Genomic DNA, 19,395 nt, shown 5'->3' on the forward strand with positions numbered 1-19,395 from the left:
CCTAGATTGGTCGATTACAAATGACTATTTTTTAACCCAGATACCATCTCTAAGTAACGAAAATGAGTAAGTAATTAGGTACCTACTTGCATGATCATCAACACTATCGCCGCTCCCTAGATCCACCTAAGTAGGTGTAAGTGTAAGTAAGAAGTGGCCACATATGAATTAAACAACATAAAAATCTCTCTTGTAATTGCAGAGGCAGTTGATTCAGGAGACATTTTTATATCTTTGAGAGTCGTTACAAGCAGTCTGGAGCAAAAACTCTGAGGAGCAGCTTTGCAAAGAAATGTTTGTAGAAGAAGGTACATAATGTAGTCACTTCATGTGCAACCTCCAGCCTCCTGAACATAAAGTTACTGCTCCTGATAGACTGGTCTCTCTAGATCTACAAAGGCTTCTGTTGAGCCTAAACTGTGATATCTAAAGGTCGCTTAGTACTGGACCCATCTTACCAAGCAGGTCCTTATTCAATGAAAATAGATCATTTAATTTCATACACCACTGTGAAATAACATGACCTTTATTCTGGCGTCATAGTATCTTTTAAGAAATCGTTGCTGGTTTTCGTTGGCTTTCGTTGGCCAGTTTGCGTAGACAAGATTTACCTTTCAATTTCTCACTTAGCCTCCTGTGCGTAGGTCATCTACATAAAAATAGATTCAACCAAATACCTTGGTATAAAAATACATAATTGTCAAATCCCCTAACCGCACCCCATCAAAACAAGCTAGGGACCAGTCAGTGTCCCCATTACCCTAAACTCGATGTCGAATTAGATTAATTTTTCCACACCCGTCGGTCCGGTGGCCACGGTGCGTGACGTCGAAAGTAAACATACAAAATGGCTGCTGCTAACGGTGTTGGTTTGAATTTTTGAAGATATTTGGGCTTTTTTTGGACGTGATTGATGAGTTTTGGAAAAGATGACGGTTTTTTTTGCGTAGGTACCTACTTATCTACCTATTGAATGATATGATCAATCAGATGTCAAGGTTTCTTTTAATAGGATAAGCCTGTTTGAGATGGTCATGGATTTTTCTCGTGCGAATAATACAAAAAAAAAATAAGTACCTATAAATAAACCTTTAGATATTTTTGAAAGTGAAGGGAAAGATGACCATGCTGAATACCTATTTAAGTAACTTCTAACTAAGACTCTGGCTCTGGAGGGCCTTCCAAATTTTTCATGTCGCTAATAATTTCTACAGTACCTACCTAATAAATCAGGACTAAGTATCCTAATAAAAATCAGGTACCTAATATTGATGATATTATAGGTACCTACAGTTAGGTTGCTACAGTAGGTAGGTAACAACAAACATTTCAAAAAAGGTTTTAATATAGCCGTAAAATATTAAATCCTCATCAAATAATTAACCTCAAGTTAAGACGTAGCTATAAAAAAGAAGAATTTCCGTCATAATCACCGTTTTAATTGTCAAGTCAATTACAGTGTCAAGTCCAACTTAATGGCAGGCCAGTAGAAATATCAAGAAAAACAAATAGCAATTTGATAGAACACCTGTAAAATTCCCTCCAATAAGCAGTTTGTAGGTCCAACGAGTGTCGGCTACGTTGTCGACGACGAGTTTAGACAATTAACCGATGAACTATAAATGAAGGAAAGTGGCAATTTCTGCAGTGACAAACGTCGGCCGTATCGACGCTAAATAATGGAGCGAGTAGTTAGACGCGCGTCTTCATCCTGGTAATTAACTGGCGCTCCCCCCCCCCACACCCCGCACACACCGCACCGCACCCCGCCTCACCCCGCCGGGCGCCGTCCACCCGCGCTCACCTAAATTAATCACACCACGAATCTCGCCCCCCAATCCAGGTCCGGATTAAAAAGTTTTATTGGAGAGGCAAGTGTGACACTCCGGCGCGCCTCACCGCCCGACGCCGACCAATCGCAGCCGCCCCGCAATAGAATGTCCCGCTCCCATTGGCGGACGCCTAATGGGCCCCGCCCCTGTTCACCGCCCGGACCAGGGCTGTCACCCGCCACGTCAGTTGACCGAGGCGCGTCGAGCCGTCAGCCGTATCTCGTGTTAGCTTGATGTTTTGTGAGATAAACACAATCAACTGAACGTTTCGAAATATTTTGGTGACTGTTGTGTGATGGATCTGTGAACTGAACAAAATGGAGGAGGAGTCGATGTCGGGCCACAGCTGTTCTGAGGACGATATTAGTGTTGGCCGGCCGTCGCCGGCACCGTCGCGATCTCCTTCGCCGCACGATTATTTTAGGCCGTTGAAGAGGTTGAAGATGGCTTCGGAGCCGGCTGAGGAGCGTAGGGGTGATGGGGTGAAGAGTTTTTCGATTCTGGACATTTTGTCGCACAGTCCTCGTACTCCGCCGCGTATAGTGCGTCCGTGGGATGCTTCGGGGCTGGAGCGGCTGCAGCGGTTGCAGCGGCTGGCGGGGGCGGCGTTGCTGGACGGGGAGCGCTGGCGGCTGGCGGCGCTGGGGCTGCTGAGGCCGCGGGAGTTGGCGCCCGAGTGCGACTCTGCGTCGGAGCGCTCGTCGTCGGCGTCGGACTGCTGCTCGGAGCCGCGCCGCGCACCGCACGCCACTGCGGCGCCGCACACGCCGCTGGACGCGCTGTTCCACATGACCAGCAAGACCTTCGAGGCCAATAATCCTGACAACGGAGGTAAGTACTGTATACCTACTTATTTGAATAGAATATACATTTGCCAATTTTGATGAGGTATTGAAAGATCAAAACTGCAGGAGATCCTTTTCATACTCTGTAGTAGGAACGAGCGTGCTTACTATACTATATTTGATTTCACGTCCAATAAGAAAAATCTAAGCAAAAAAGTGCAAGGTTCCTTAGTGTCAGTTTGGCAGACTAGTCTAAAAAGTGCTGCTTTTCGTAACAAAAGCGATGCGATGAAAATTTAGTCACAGTAGGACACAGTAGTAAACCTTCAGTTTTTTTATCAATGCACAGTGGTCAATGTTTTGGCTGGCTGTCATGAAACATCCTTGGCAGTCGTTACGGGTAGTCAGAAACCAGTAAGTCTGACACCAGTCTAACCAAGGGGTATTGGGTTGCCCGGGTAACTGGGTTGAGGAGGTCAGGCAGGGCAGTCGCTCCTTGTAAAGCACTGGTACTCAGCTACATCCGGTTAGACTGGAAGCCGACCCCAACATAGTTTGCGAAAAAGGCTCGGAGGATGAGTGGTCAATGTTTTGTTTTTTTTTTCAGCTTATGTTTTGGTAAAAAAAAAAACATCTGATGCCCTTGTTACTATTATAGATCATTACTTAAAATAATATTTATAGGTAGGTAATTATATACTGAGAATGCAGAAAAAATTCGATGAGTGGACCATTTCGCTCATGGTATGGAAAAAATAATAACTAATTTAAAATTACCCATCGGCCTATTTTTAAGATTTGCCAATTTTATTCATAAATCAAAATAATCAATCAAACTCTAATTACAACATACAATTTATATTTATCTTAATGGACATAAATCGTTTCAATATACAGGCTGTTACATAAATCCTCTTAAAACAGTTAGGCACTTAATTAGTTCCTCGATAAATAAATACATTTATCTACCTACTTACTAACAAAAGTTAAATAAAAACCCATAAACAATATTAAGTATTAATCTCAAACACCAAAAACATTGATGTGCAAATCCTATTTCAGTAAACTGAAAATGTTAACATCGTAGCATGTTCATACATTTTAGCCAGTTTCCCCGGAACGCCAATCAGAATCGAGCACTGCCTCACTCATACATTTTAGGGCAGCTTTATTTTGTAGCACCTTGTATAAACTGAATCTTCCTCCATCTATTTTGGTCTGTATCTATTAAAACACCACTGGGACTCGTATAGCCGGTCTGTTGCAATGCTGATGTATTGTCCTACAATTAATGACTCTAATTAGGACCCATTGGAGACCAATTGGCCGAGGAAGTATCTAAGAGCCAAGTTTTAACACATAGGTTCTAGGAATCTAGTTCTCATTTCTGTCGGAGCTGAGAGAAAGCACTGTAAAGAAATTATATTATATGAAAAATGAATCGTAAAATGTTTGTGTTTTGAAAATAAAGAATTTAAAATGCACTTGACCATATTTAAGTATATATTTACTGTTTAGAATTAGCCTCTGGCACACTCATACTCAGGACTCTAAATTCCCGAATTTATTGCCAACCTTGTAGGTACCTATATTGTTGCCACTAGCTAGGGGAACTTTCAGAAAAACTGTAAGAATTTTTTCGCAGCTGTAAATAAGCAGGTATTTTCATAATATTTAGCTGAAATATTTCTAATTAAAATCCTTAGTTACCTTCGTATTTCGAACCTTTGGGCATAAGTCGGTAGTTCAACTTCGTTTAATAGATTCCTGAAAACATTTATTTAAATTATGTTGCACTGAGCTGCAAATACTAATATATAATTTTCCTAGTTTTAAAAATATTCTATAATATCTATAAGATCGCGAAAATGCACAGTGGGCAGAAAAATCAATCCCTAAGGCATAAAAACTTTTATATTTAGTTTGCTAAAACGATATTAGGTACTTTTCCTGTTTGCAATTACCAAGTAGGCAGGTAGGACCATAGATTATGAATTTATACCTAACCATAAACAATACCAACCATAGCCTCTGGTTAAATAATGTTTTATTTATTCGTTTTTGATTGAAATGTCATTAGCTATGAGCAAATCCTATTGCAGTTAATACGTATTTGATGATTGTAAAATACTCGAATGCCATTGGGGTAAACAGTGGAACTTCTACATACATATAAATGTATGTTCGTCTGTGTGTACCTTATATAGTTATTATGTTGGCAGTACATGTCAAATGTCACGTTATTTACAATTGACAACTGCGGGGAATTGTAGTTATTGACATTTGAAGATCATTATTTCATATTTGTCTTGTACCTACATATGTTTCATTATTTTATTGCATTGTACTTATACACATAGAGCTTACAGTTTACAGTTGTCAGCATCTTTCGTATCTGACTTTTAATACTAAGCACATAAAAGTAATATGGAAAACTTTGCCATTTGTGTTGTACCAACTTATGTAGGCACAGTGTACATTGATGTAGGTACCTGCAAAATTATATTTATTGGTAGCGGTGAAATAATAATTATGTTATTATCTTTTACGTTTGGATTATATTAATTTAATTAAAATTATGACAAAAAAGCAATATTTTAAGTAACTAATATCCGGAACCTTGGCAGTATTTGTTCCTACATTTCAGTTAAACAAAAATATTATACGAAACTATGTCAGATATTCAAAAATATTTTTTTCAAAAACGCTACACTCTAATTAAATATTCCGGTTTAGTACCTATAAAACCAAGATTAGTTAAGTATTTATTATTCAAAATATCTGTTATTGTGACACTATTGTTTCGACGCTTTAAAATGTATTTAGTTATGGCGATAATAACTTAATTGTTCGTTCAGAAATAAAAGATAATTGAGATTTAATTATTTAATCTTTTCATATGCAAATGTAGCATAGAAAAATATATTTTTAATGTTCTAACAAGGTAAATGCCTGTTTAAGGTATTGTTTTAATAATCATCTTTAAATGTTCTTTTATGACCACAGTTTTAATAATTATAGCTTAACCTAAACTTTATGATAACTCAAGTAATACCAATGTTTTTTTTTAATTGGTGTACAATGCTGTGTATAATACTGTAACTTAGCCTGAAAAAGAATAATATCGTCGTTTCGTTTTTTTTTCTTCAATACAAGTAATAATTTATTAAAGAAAAAGTTACCTACATAGTACACTGATTGAATTTGAAAATAAATTAAATATAATGTAACATCTAATTCCTTCTAAAACTTATTAAATGTGTATTTTATATTTCCGCCGAAACTAAAACTTCTCCCACAACACTGCATCTTGCAAAACCATATGCCTTTACACACACCTAAAAAAAACAATTGAATATCAATTGCTCGATCGTTATCGATGGAGACGTCGACCATCGACAAACACAAGTGTTATGCCGAAATAGATGATTATATTATGATTACAGAGCGGCGTTTGTAATTGAACGATCTCTGAACCGAACGCGCCCGCTCTGTCATTAGACAAGTGAGCTTTTGTTTTTTAATTTGTCTCTGGTAAATCTGCGGAGGATGGTTGTTACGAAATTTGTCTATGGTGTAGTGTTACAATGGATTTGGGTTTTGTAATGGTTTAAGTGTAGAAGTAATAGGTACCTATTGTTTTTATTTTACAGTAACAATGTGTAGAGAAAGCTCTGTCAATTTGTGTGGGCTGACATTTGTGTCATTGTGTGATGATTTCATTAATGAGAATCATTAATATGCGACACAACAATCGTGTAATGCAAATATAAACTGGCAAACATTAGAAAGTACATCTTTGCACAGATGCAAACGCAACATAACAAGGAAAAAAACAACAGAAAGATGTTCACACTTCCAGCACAGCCCCCTATAATCTAATTTACCCCAAATGCATTAGAAATTACCGCCCATTCACTAATAACGAAGCCATTTATACGAATTAACCACTTAATGCAGCAACAGAACAAATCAATGAGCTCTTAAAGACCCCCAAAGTATCAAACACCATTCAACTGAGCGCAACCTTTTCGAAAAACTCCACCATAGACTAATTTACACGGACTTGCAAAAAATCTATTGTGCTGGCACAAAAGAAGACATCACTATTAACAGAGAAAAAAAAGGTTAAAGTAGAAAAGGCGGGAATTGTCTATGCTCCATATGTTACGAGATTAACATGTAACAAATGGTCATTTGTCATTGGCGGCTCAGCGCTTGATTGAGGAAGCCATTTCTTGTGTACGAACGGAAATAATATTTTTTATACATCCCCTGGTTGGTACGACATTAGAAGACTTGGGTAATGCCTGTGTGATTATTAGAGAGTTATATAAATGCGTGGCGTACGAGATACTCCATAATTATGAGGATGTGGAAGTGTCCATTGCTGAGGATGGAATAAAGAGTTTTTATTAAGTAGGGATTCCATTTTTATTCTATCTAGTTTCCTTTGGAATGTAACTGGCTTTTTACAAAGCTAAGTAAAAGAAAAATGGCAATGGAATAAAAAAATAATAACCGTTCTCTCTATACTAACGTGATACCTACATGAACACGCTTTATGTTGAGTTTCTATATTTTAAATAGCATAAAATACGACAATAAGCTAGTACGATGATTAGACCTATTGTTCTTAAAATGGACCATCCCCACAAGGTCACACTAATGATAATACGCAGATTTACCGTGATAATACCCAGGTTCATACAAACATAAATGTTGCCATACTTATATATTTGTAACATTAAAGTTATTACGATGCAATCTAAACTGCTACTGATTGCTATATTTACGATTGTACCTACTAATGCTATGTATGTACTTGTAATTATGTACTGAATAGATATAGCTTTTAGACCGTGATGGGATGAACTCAAGCGTGGCTTCGAGATTAGTTGGACCATGGTCGTATTATGTCTACTTATCAATGTTAGAATTTAGAGACCTTTTTGTACTGTAAAAATTGAAAATCCAATGAAAATTGAAATCAGCCTATATTAAAAAATATATTTACTCGAAGCGCCCTTTAGCGAAGCCTAATAATTAAATTCACTCTGTATACAATACTTATAGAGAGCTTGAATAAAACTGCAACTAAAGGTTCTATAAAAACTTCTTTCATGTAGAGCTGACTGAATTATTAAACCCAGTAATTGAAAAGAAAAAAAAAGCTCTTCAACCCTTCACATTCTTAATTCAAATCTCACCGCTCCTCATTTCCGTCACAACACACTTCAAATTAAAACATAAATACAACTCGAATCATTAGATAGCATAGACAACACAAAAAACGTCATCGAAACTCCGTCGACACTCACCGAAAAGAATTATTATATTTTATTATCCCACAAATTATCCCGCGGCTTGTGGGGTCCAAAAGGTGTTGGGCCCGACACGTTTATATTACCCCTATTATGAAAAAAATGGGTAAAAAAATAAGCTCAAAAGGCACCCGACGCCGAAGGGCGCGCACAGTAAGCTTTTACACGAATAATGGCAGTTTCAATACAAAATCGCTGACTAATTGATTGTAAAGCGCTTTATTAAATTGGAAACCAATGGGGTGTAAATAATTCGATAAATTCGCTAGGTTGGGAAATTCATTAGGTATATATCTTTTAACAGAAGGGGGGAAAACAAATGAATAAATTCTTTTTTCAAATTGTGAACACTGAAATGGTGCTTAGACTCATATTGAACCTCGCTTGTCAATTTTAATTAAGTGAAGTCTGACGTTGATAGAAAATTATTGTATAGGTATAAGTTGTTTTTCTAATGTAGTCTTTCTAGGTATATCCTACTTAAAGTATTACCAATAAGACGTCATAATTTTGCCACTTTTTATGAAAATGGAGGCCTGCGACCCCTCCCACTCCACCAATTTTCACAAATGTTCATACAATTACGCTAAAACATTAAGTACCACTTCAGTATAAGATCCTTTAAATTAACCCTCTAATTCTGACGGCAAGGTGCATGTCTCCATCTCTTTCACTCTTATAAGAATAAAGGAGGACAGGTGAGATCAGTCAGTTAATTTAATTATACTATATGAGCGCCATCTCTGAAAGGACTTTGTATGTGTGAGTGTGTGTTATTGTCCTGTCAATTATGTCTGTGTTTGTAAGGAATTTTCATTTCATTGACGGGTCATGAATTATTTGGTTACAATCATATTTTTCAATGGGAATAAATGGTATCTCTCAAAAGTAGTTTCTCTTTTATTCATTACAACAAAGAAGTTTCACTATAGATAGGCTCCTGTAACGGGTTAATAAAAAAATTACAAAAACCTTTCACAAAAATAAATGAAGTCTCCCCTTACTGAACCGCAAGTCTATCATATAAACATTTCCGATTATAACAAAAGCATACTCAGTTCAACCCGTGATCGGCAGCGGTTCATTATTTAATAACCCCACATTTGACGGGTCCCGGACACCCCGAGTGCCGAATTATAGGCCTCTTTTTGTAAATAAACCGCCGGCTGCGGGATTATTATGAAGAAAACTGGTCGTCGAGACCGGCCTAGTGCAGTTTAGGGTTAGCGAATGGAACTGAAAAGAAGATTTAGAGAAACGTAATATTGTAAATTCTAAAGTTAAAGAAGCTGAATGATTTTTTCAGCTACCAATATTTTTTTTAATTTTCCTACTACAAAAGTGGGTACTATGTATAAATAAGCTTTTAGGAATGATACTTAAATCTGTATGTATATAACCATGGCATGTGAAAACCTAATTATCTTTTTATCCTAAGCCTGCACACTGCAGACTAAACAGTTGGCCCGATGACAGGATTGTTTTGCAAAAATATTCAATTCAACAAAGTTTTTAGTCGGTCTGATATATGTTAAATACCTGGTCGTTCTTATGTGCTTACTAATACTCATCTTCTTACTGATTTACAAGCCCAAACAAGCTATCGACCGACTAAAAGTTGGCAGTGTGCGGATACTCTTAAGCCAATTTTCTTTGTCGGCCTCTAACAGGCTATTTTTGGTTAACGCCTAGACAGCCTTCAAAGTTTTAACTGACGCCGGTTTAAGCTCCCATAAAAACGGCGGCAAGCTTAGAACTTCAATTGTTGAACGGTGAAATTGTGATAAAACTGCTAGGAGGATGGAAAAACTCTTTTACCAAGCACTGTAAGATTTTATAGGACTATCCTAATTTTCTGAAAAAATTAAGATTGCATTCTAGAAAGGAAATACAAGGATTTTAGAATTAGGATTAGGTACACCATCATCTGCCCAGCCTTTTCTAAATTATTTGTTGGGATCGGTCTCCAATTTAACCAGATACAGCTGAGTACCAGTGTTTTACAAAGAGCAAGTGCCTATCTGACCTCCTCAATCCATTTACCGGGGCAGGGTAGGATTAGCCAAACGGTGTCACTTTAAATATGGAATGTCTTTTTCTATGAAGTGTCTGTAATTTATAGGTACTTGAATATTTTAAAATTACATTCGTTCAGAATTTCATTCAATACAAAGCATGAAAGCATATTTTGTATTGTAACAATAACATGCAATTGCGATAAACTTTGACTGAATTTACATTTAAATAGCAAGGATTGCAGCTGCCTTAAAAATATGTTTTCGCGCCATTTGCCCATTTTCCATAGACTAAAGTCATCATGAGTCATTCATCAAATTCTATAGTCTATGGAAAACGTTGCACCTTTTTTTTACAGATATTGATTTAGATAACTTAATCGATTCTAAAATCAATTGAATTAGTTTTTTTTTTACCTTTAACGGACTCAAATAATTATGTATCTATTTTCTATTAGGGTCCGTGTAGTCAGGTGGGCCATTTTTAATTGGCTCATGTTTATATAAAAGGTGTTTGGTTTTTTACCATTATGTGGGTCCATCGAAGGGTGGAGCCCTTTTTGAATTGGTATGTGTTATTTTAGGCACATGGGTATATGGCCCTGTTATGTACAAAATCATTGATTCAAAATAGTTTGAACGTAAGTAGGTAACTACTACAAGTCTCAATTGTATTGAGCCTAAGAATCATAAATTAAAGACCGAACATTTAGTTGACCATATCGTGCCTATTCATCTGTTTATCAAATAGATATAGCAGGCAAAATTTTATGTAATTTGTGAAAATTACATAAAATTTGCAAACTTTTCTCTTGCGTGTCGTGTTGCGATTATGTAAGAGGCTCTATATTGTAAAAGGGTGTTCTTATAGATAAACGATCTTAGTTCAAGAATGTATGAATATTTTCCCAGTTATGACAGCTACGATAAAGTAGATAATTTTAAAACAATGAGTCCGTCATAAAATATAATATGCAACAGATATAAAGGGTAATTTCATACCATCATCACTTACTCACAACGAGGGCTATACCTTATATACTTAATTATAATTAATATGTACATAATATATACAAGAGTACGCATTTCTCATGATTTATTACACAGGCTTCCGTTCTAAGTCGTTGACTCCAAGATCAACAGAGATAGATGTGTAAATAGGTAGAATATACGTGGGTAAGCGCATGTATTGTGCCTATTTTCATGAAATGTGCACGTCTAATTGTATGTGAAAAAAACACGCGTTTTTTATTGTTCACAGGATGAATGGCTACTTAAGTTTATCTCGGTTTAATGCTTAGACCGTTGCAATAGAGTTAAGAAAGAGAAATTAAGTTGTTGAGTTTTATAATCGTGTGAGTTCCTTACGAAGCTTACTTTGCAATATGGTAATTTTATTGAGACTATAAATTGTATTTGTGACACATCCTCGCTTGTGTTATGAAGTATTTAATAGTTATTTTTAATCGGATGAAATAAGTCAAGTAAATTACAAATTGTCTAGTACCGTTAGTACTCGTATCTTTATGCAGATACCTATAATATGTACCTACTACTGATAAATAAACCAATCTGCAATAAACTTGCATATAATTTCCTAGGCAATTATTTACCCCTAATTCGAACCAAGAGGTTGATATTATGTATTTCCTACGCTATAAATATTACATTTTGCATAATACTACAGTCATATGGTCCCCGAATTGCAAGACAATTATTAAAAACACAATACCAATTAAAATGAAACACAAAAGCGTCCACCTCTTTTAATTCAAAAATTGTATAAAATTGCTTTTCATGTAATAATTGAGCCACAGCTCTATACAGTAGGTAAGTGTGATCCCATTATTAATACTGCAAGGACTTTCAGAACCCTGGAACTGATCAAAAGACCATTATAATCGAAGACTTGACTTTCCAAAACTTTTGTATGCATGAGACGGTCACGACTTGCCGTCATCATTATTATACCACGCAAGCCATTTTATTCAAAAAAACGAGCAAATTAAATGCCTTCATTGGTATATCGTCTCAAACTTTATTGACAGCATTTAAAAATGAATGATAAAAGGCTTTATCCAACAAAAGGTGAATCGATTGTGTGAATATCGACACTTATTAGTTCTTTTTTTAATTCTTTCGCGTGATTTTTGCTCTTTTAATTATTTAATATCAGAGTCACGATCTTATTTAATTAGTTTATTCATTTGTTGATATCTTCAGTGTATGGATTTTTTCGGAAAATGTAGCTTGTGAAAGTCAAAATTATTATTTCGCAATAGAATAATTTGACTCCGTGCGTGCGAGGTTGTGTAGGCACAATCGGTTTATTGCAGTCTATTGTGTTTTTTTTGTGGGTCGATTTTTTTAATCATTGGCTATTTATTGAAATGGCAATAGCTGAAAGTATTTTGTTTATTTTCAGAATCATGTAGGTATTATTTTACTGCTTTTTTAAAACATTATAAAATGAAAACGTATGAGCCCTGTAGAGACTTTTACCGTTGCTATTTGAGAACTAGAGTTTCATAGAATATTTGCCGATACATACGAAGCATTGAAAACCCCAGTTTCCCTCTATTATGAAAATTAAATGCGAAAGAAAATCAACGCACATAACAATTTAATTTACATCCAAAGCGGTGTAAGTTTACACTATTTCCAACGCTCATGTTACTGATAAAGCAATCTATTAGCGCCAATTTTTCACACACGATAATATCGATAAGCGAACGTCCGCAATCCACTTAATTGAATTATGTTTACATGTGCCGTGTGACGTCACAGCGGTTCTCGCCTCCCATTGGTCAGTTCGAATTAGAACAATGGCGGACATGCAACGATTATTAGCGACGGTTTAACATAACAAAGTTGTTAATGAGAACACGAGGATTGATAAGGATTTTCTTGTTTGTTTTTGTAATTAAAATGAGGTTTACCGTTTTTTACAGTTTAATTATTAAAACGTGGAAATCAGATATCAAAGTCCCTCAGCTTTGATAGACATATTTGTAAATGCCAAACTCTTTGTTCAAAATCATATCTGTAATCAAATTAGGTAGATTTTATCAAATCATATTAGATACTATTGAAAATACATTAATGTTACTCGAGCCATGCTTTAATGGTCCATTTGAAACTCAGATGAATGTGCTACTTTCAAATAACAACAAAAATGTTTTGCGAAATCAAAGCTCAGTCGTAACCCGTTTCTAAATCCGACACTTTAGCACACCGTGTCGCATTGTGTTCGGAGTACGAAGAATTTGAAGCACAGTGTTAAGAAATTGTTAGTAATGTTCGTAGTTGGAACACAGCTCTGTAGGGCTATTGCGTTTCATAACAGAAACCGCATGCAATCTTAGAGGAGGAAGCCGCTTTGCAATTTAAATATTTGACAGCCCATTAGTTTGTGAATTAGTTGAACATCTAACTTGCCTAAGATCTCATTAGTAATTTCGTTTAGAGTACAATTTAATTTAGCTAAATCACTTTAGGATAGGTCTGCTTTTCTGTGCAGGTATTTCATGATTTATAGTCTGCAATGTTGAGAGGAAACTGTCATTTAAATAGTGATTCATTAGGTTTAGTGCCTTTAACTGATTTTATGGCTCAGGCTTTAGATAGCTCAGGGACTAAACACGTTTCTCACACCATTTAAAATGGTTATCACGTCAAATAGTCATTCTAGCCAGCTTATGCCAAAATAAAATTATATACCTTCCAATTATATATGTGACACTATGTGCCATCTAAGTTATATCAAATTCTTTAATTTATATTACCTACATGTATAAAAACCAATCCCCATATCCCTCGGTCAGGCCATCACATGTAAACGGCTGGACCGATTAAGCTGACAATTAGAGGGGAGGTAGCTTAGACCAGGGAGAAGGACATACGGATATAGGACATAAGTAGTCACCATTCGACATCGGTACGCTTGTGAAACCGCGGGCGAAAGCTAGTTACTTATAAATACAAATAGAAAGGTAACAAATGAAAATCGCACTGAAAAGAAACTCCTTGGAGCTTTCATATCTACCTATGTACAGTCACACAAATCACAATAACCAGTCGATTTGCTCGATACAATAACCGCTCAGTACAAACTCTGGCTATAAATACGCTATTGTTGTTCTAATCCTGCGTTGACTAATCGAATGCCTGCCATTAAAGCAGGCTTACTGGTAATCAGCGGTAATAATAGCGAGTGTTTTAATTAAACATGGTGGCAGTGCCATGCCTATAGACTCTAAGACTTTAGACTATTAATAGTCGAGCGAATTGCACTAACTAGTGAAGGTATTGTGTTGCCAGATTTAGTTCAGCTAGACTTAATCTTGGTGGTATGTTTGCATTGAGTTCGGCTTTAATGCGCGTTAGTTATAACCAGTTGTTATAGGTAAGAAATGGTTACTTAGTGGTTCTGCGAATTTGTGTTAAGACTGGTTGAAGAATGTGAGATGTTGGTACCTACTACCTCTATATGTCAGGAATTTTGAGTATGTATATAGAATGCTAACATAGACATGGGTCTTAAATGGGGGAGGTATAATTGCAGATAAATCTTGTAAACTGCTCGATGAAGTCAGTGTTTCCATGTAGCAAAGGATTTATATAATTACCTACATTAGGAATACCTATATTTCCAATTGCATCACCGCCTACCATTAACCTTTTTGACCATAAAACAAAAATACAAAAGGATCCATTGAAGACCTTATTAAGAGCCAATACGGGCTCAATTTAAGCACCATTTGGCTCGCAAAACAAAGTAATGATAGCTAATTTTATTGATGTGTTCTGAGTTACAATTTAAATACTTATCGTTTGGAAGAACCGATGTAATGATGGTAATACCTGACTATTAGTTCGGATATCGGCCACCGGCGGCGCCACGCGTGCAGACCGGTTTAAGGATAGGCCTTTGTGAAATGTGTGCGATTTTGTAAATGGTCGCTGTGGTATGAATTTAGAGGAAATAGGTATATCTTTAGGTAATGCTGCAAAGAAAATTAAATTTGTCAAGCTGGCAATAAAAATGATACCTAGTTTTTTTAACTCGCCAATTAGACCCTAGGGAGAAGAAAAAATATAGTAGCTGCTGATAAGCCAATAAGTAATCTAGTTAAAATCATAGTATTCATAAGAAGAAGCATAATCGCCTATTTGTAAAGAGTCTACTTGCCTATCACTGAGCGAGATTCATAAAATTCTGAGTCAGTCGTTGCTGAAACAAATGCCAAACTGGAGAACTTTGGAATTTAGATCTTAAACGTCTCTTAATCTAAAACTAGACCAAGTCAGTAACCATAAAGTAAATATGATGTGATTTGGACCGCCACAAAACGGTCATAACGCCCAATTAGCCCAGAAACTGCAAATTCCTATGGCTCAATCCACATCGTTAGGAACAAAGCTGAAGTTAACCAATGTGTTGAAAATACAACAGGTATATGGAGGCAGGCCATACAGATATTTATAAAGCACCATTGACGTACACCCGTTGAAATGTGCACTTGAACATTAAATACAGAAATAGAGACGTTATACACTTCCATAATGAATAATTGATTAACTAAGACCATAGCTAGCACGGACTGTTCGGTACACATTGTTTTAACTTCTAAAACACATGGTTTTTCAAATTCATGGATTCTGAAATGGTTTGAAAACCTTTATAAATATTTGTTGTCGAAAGCCGTCGCTTAGGACTTGATGACGTCATAAATAGCTTAGTTGTTAACGTTACAACTCTGTTACTCAAATGTCTTGCCTAGACGGTTATGGCTGGAAAATTGCGGATTAGTACAGGTGAGCTCAGTTTCACTGTTCCAACAAATAAACCCTTAAGCAGTGTTAATAGGTTCGCAGAATCCTTTACTAATTTTGTCGTTGGTTACATTTAGAACGATGGAGTTTATTTGCTGTATGATATGAGCCTATTTTGAATTATTACAGCTTTAGTGCTTAAACTGCTGCCCATTTCTTGTATTCTTCTTAATCGGACACTCTTGGCAGAGTGGTCGTGATCATGGATTGTCTCTGGTGGCTGCCCTTGCGATTTCTCTCCACTTTTCTTGTATACATAAACCAAATATTAACAAGGCTAGACCTTTAGATAGCTTTAATAAATCGGTGTAGACTCAAAATCATATTATTCTAATGAATATCACCTGAATTGCCGTAACACAGAAGCCCGATGTCCGATACATCGTAATAGAAACGCGTGTTTCTGCCGAATCGATTATAATTACCATTTGGCCACGGGCGAGAACCTCAAATCTCGGATCTCGAATAATCTCGACGCTTCGTAATATTATTTTTGGTAACTGTTTCATTTATATCAGCCAACATTAGTTATTATTGAAGATATTTTGTGATTCTGCAAATTATGATCATCAAGTTTTACTGATTCAGTAAAGATGTTTTCCTTCCTCATATCTTTTGTTTTATTTCAATCATTTTACGTAGACGATCTAGCGTTAGCTTAGTACTAGTCAGCAAATCAACTTATCCCTTCTAATAGATGCCAAACTGTCTTTAAAATGACACTATACCTAAGGCATAGTTTAATCCACAAGTATCAACTTTGGTTCTTTCGGAAATAAATGTCTCTTTTGCCAAGATTTCATATCCTCAACATAACTGAAAATTAATCTCCCCGACTCGTAAAAAAGGGTTACTTAAGAAAAGCAAAGAGTATCAGTTTTGTTAGTAAATCACGTGCCTCAGTCCACTGCGAGCGTTAGATTGAGCCATTTCATCGACGCCCGAGGTCCGATGCTATCTGTAGCATCCTGTTGTTCACTTATTTTGATACAGCCTTTCATTATGGATTAGAGCTGCCCCGCGTTTGGGCACATTCTTTCGTAATTGTGGGATTTTTGAGGTGACTCGTATTTTTGAATATTAGGTAGGTTATCTAGTTTTATTTATATGAATTAGTTCAAGTAGGAACCAAATCTTGGTCTAAAATTATGTAGATAATCTAATAAAAATGTCCCTTTTAGTAAAGTGCGGTGCAACATAGAATTCCAAAAGTACCAAGCTCTGATGTATCAATTGAAGCTAAAGAACATTTAACAGGCTATAATCTTGTTTACAGGCTAACCTTGAACCCTGAGATCAATCCTTTCAATCGGGACTTAAAGTCGTCTCTTTAGAAACACGAGCGGCAAAAAGAAACAGATACATTAAGCCCGTCATTTTCGCAGCAACAAAAGCCAACGCAATCCCATCTGATTAACCTACATACACCTATCGTCATGATTTATACCTTCAATCGTCTGTCTGTTACCAATCTGAGCCCTTTAAGCCTTATCAAAAAGATCCGAAAGGAAACCCGCACCAACGCGCGAAAACACCGAATCAAGCGAATTGAAACTTTATTCTTTGGGCTATAAGATTTGATGGGATGTAATGATAAGTTGGTGGAGTAGATGAGAGAAGCTGTGTCGAATTGGTAGGAAATCGGGCTTAGTGTCAACAGTTAACGGGGATCCTGGTAAATGGTGCTAGCCAGGGTGGTACAATGGAAGTAAAGTCTTTGTTCTTCACAGTGGAGTTACACGCATTTTCTAGTAAACGCTAAAGAATTGACCGGCGTTCACGGTAAGAGGTTTGTGTAGTTGTTCGCGTAGCGTCGGTGTCATCCTTGATATTGTTTGTTGTTGCTCTCGCTGTCGCTTTGTTTGCGTTTGAAGTCTTGTTACAGACTGTCACAAATCTGTCGATGTCTGCTTTTGAGCTGTTTCTAGGTATTAACTAGTTAAATCTATGGTAGGTACATTGGCTTTGACATTAAGTATCAACATCAACTCCTTTTCCTTACATCTTCCAGTGTTGTCATGTACCTAGTAAATAATGGACCTCTCCTATAGTTGCTCTAGCCTTTTTGTCCTTCATATGTGGTCCTGTACCTTGTGTGACCTGTCCCCCGCCCACACAGGTCCAATAAGATTCCAGCAGAGCCAAACACCGTATCGAGTGACCCTAACAAAGGCTTACTAATTGCCTCGCGATCTCGCGGTGAAATTAATCAATCGTAGCTCGCTGTGTACCTGCCTAATATAAACTTCGCGGGCGGCTCACTTTGAAGTCGCGCGCTCTCCAATTAGCGTTCACCGCCGCCTCTGGCGTTCGCCGCCTGCTTTGAGCCGGCCGCGCTCGCTCGTCTCGCTCTCGCCGCTCTCGCTCGCTCGCCCCACCCGTCAGCCGCTGCCATTTCGTTTTACTTGTTTTAAAAGCCCTCGGGTTCGAGGTGTAAGGTTTTGAGGTGACCGAGGATTACTGTGAGTTAGCGAGATGCGTTTCAACTCCGCTGTTTATGCCCATTCCAGTTATGTTATTTGCGAAATCGTCCGTACATAAATAACTTTGGAGCAAATTAAAAACCTACTAAAGTAATTTAATTAATTTTATTACTGAGTTGTCACATTAATTTAAGTTAACCTTTTCGACTTTTTTACCATCTGAATCTTTAGCCTCATTATCTCTATTTTATATTTCTTTAAAATTACGAAAAAATACACCACCATCAACCCCGGAAACGAACAATTTCTTCGATTACAAACTCATAAAAGGTAATAACGGAAAACTAATACTCAGTTTTATGAATGGGCCTTCGGCGACGGGTCTGCGGGCCGCGGGTTCGATTCCCGTGCGATGCAATCGTCTTGTTTTATCGCACCACGACGAATCACATACGTGTGTGGCGATTAGTGACGGGACCTTCTAATACCGTACCTGAACGAAACCGCTATGAGATTTAGAAAACGTTTTAAAAGTCGTTTTGATGTTTAGTTTATGATCGATGTAGGTAGGTTAGGCTTTTAGTTAGCACACTCGCGTTTATTTGACTGAATGTGTGGTCAGATGTAATAATAAATCTTATTGTCTAATTTTACGGTAAATCAAAAATCAAAATCAAAAAGTCATTTATTCAAAGTACGCTGAAAATCAGCACTTTTTGAACGTCAAATCTACAAAAGACAGCCCCCAAAACGCCCGCCCTTCACCACGGAAATAGGGATATTAAGACACTTGTACTCATTGCACAAAAACTCAAGATTTCTTAACCAGCCTGTATACTTGCAAATGTTGTATAAAACTACTCGGAACAATAAATGAATATGTTATTTTAGAGATATATATTTTTAGGAAATAAATAGACAAAACTTATTGCCTTCGCCAAAATCAGTCCACTGGGGAAATGCTCTTTTACTTAGTATATCTTAGTTCCAATTATAAGTTCGGTAAAACTTGGTAAATATATATAGGTGTTTATTATGTTACAGTTACTTGGATTCTAACAGCTTTGACCTGTTGAGAAAAAAGTTACAATTACGCTTTGTATGCCGTCGGCAAACTGTATTTCTTTCTACAGCGATCTTAAAATAAACTGAAAATGAATTTCAAAGAAATGCAAAATCTA

At 36.7% G+C, this 19,395-nt stretch overlaps 1 protein-coding gene across 1 annotated transcript in view; it reads left to right on the forward strand.

Annotated features, from left to right (window-relative positions):
- The first annotated feature begins 2,022 nt into the window (after positions 1-2,022).
- Positions 2,023-19,395, forward strand: part of LOC110373609 (transcription factor LBX1) — a 55,003-nt gene continuing 37,630 nt past the window's right edge. The window contains exon 1 of the mRNA XM_021330924.3: positions 2,023-2,663. Within this exon, the coding sequence (XP_021186599.1) occupies positions 2,150-2,663 (514 nt within the window). The 5' untranslated portion in view covers positions 2,023-2,149. The remainder of the gene's footprint in view (positions 2,664-19,395) is intronic.

Source organism: Helicoverpa armigera, chromosome 21 (genome assembly GCF_030705265.1).
Source record: "Helicoverpa armigera isolate CAAS_96S chromosome 21, ASM3070526v1, whole genome shotgun sequence".
NCBI classification, from domain to species: Eukaryota; Metazoa; Arthropoda; class Insecta; order Lepidoptera; family Noctuidae; genus Helicoverpa; species Helicoverpa armigera.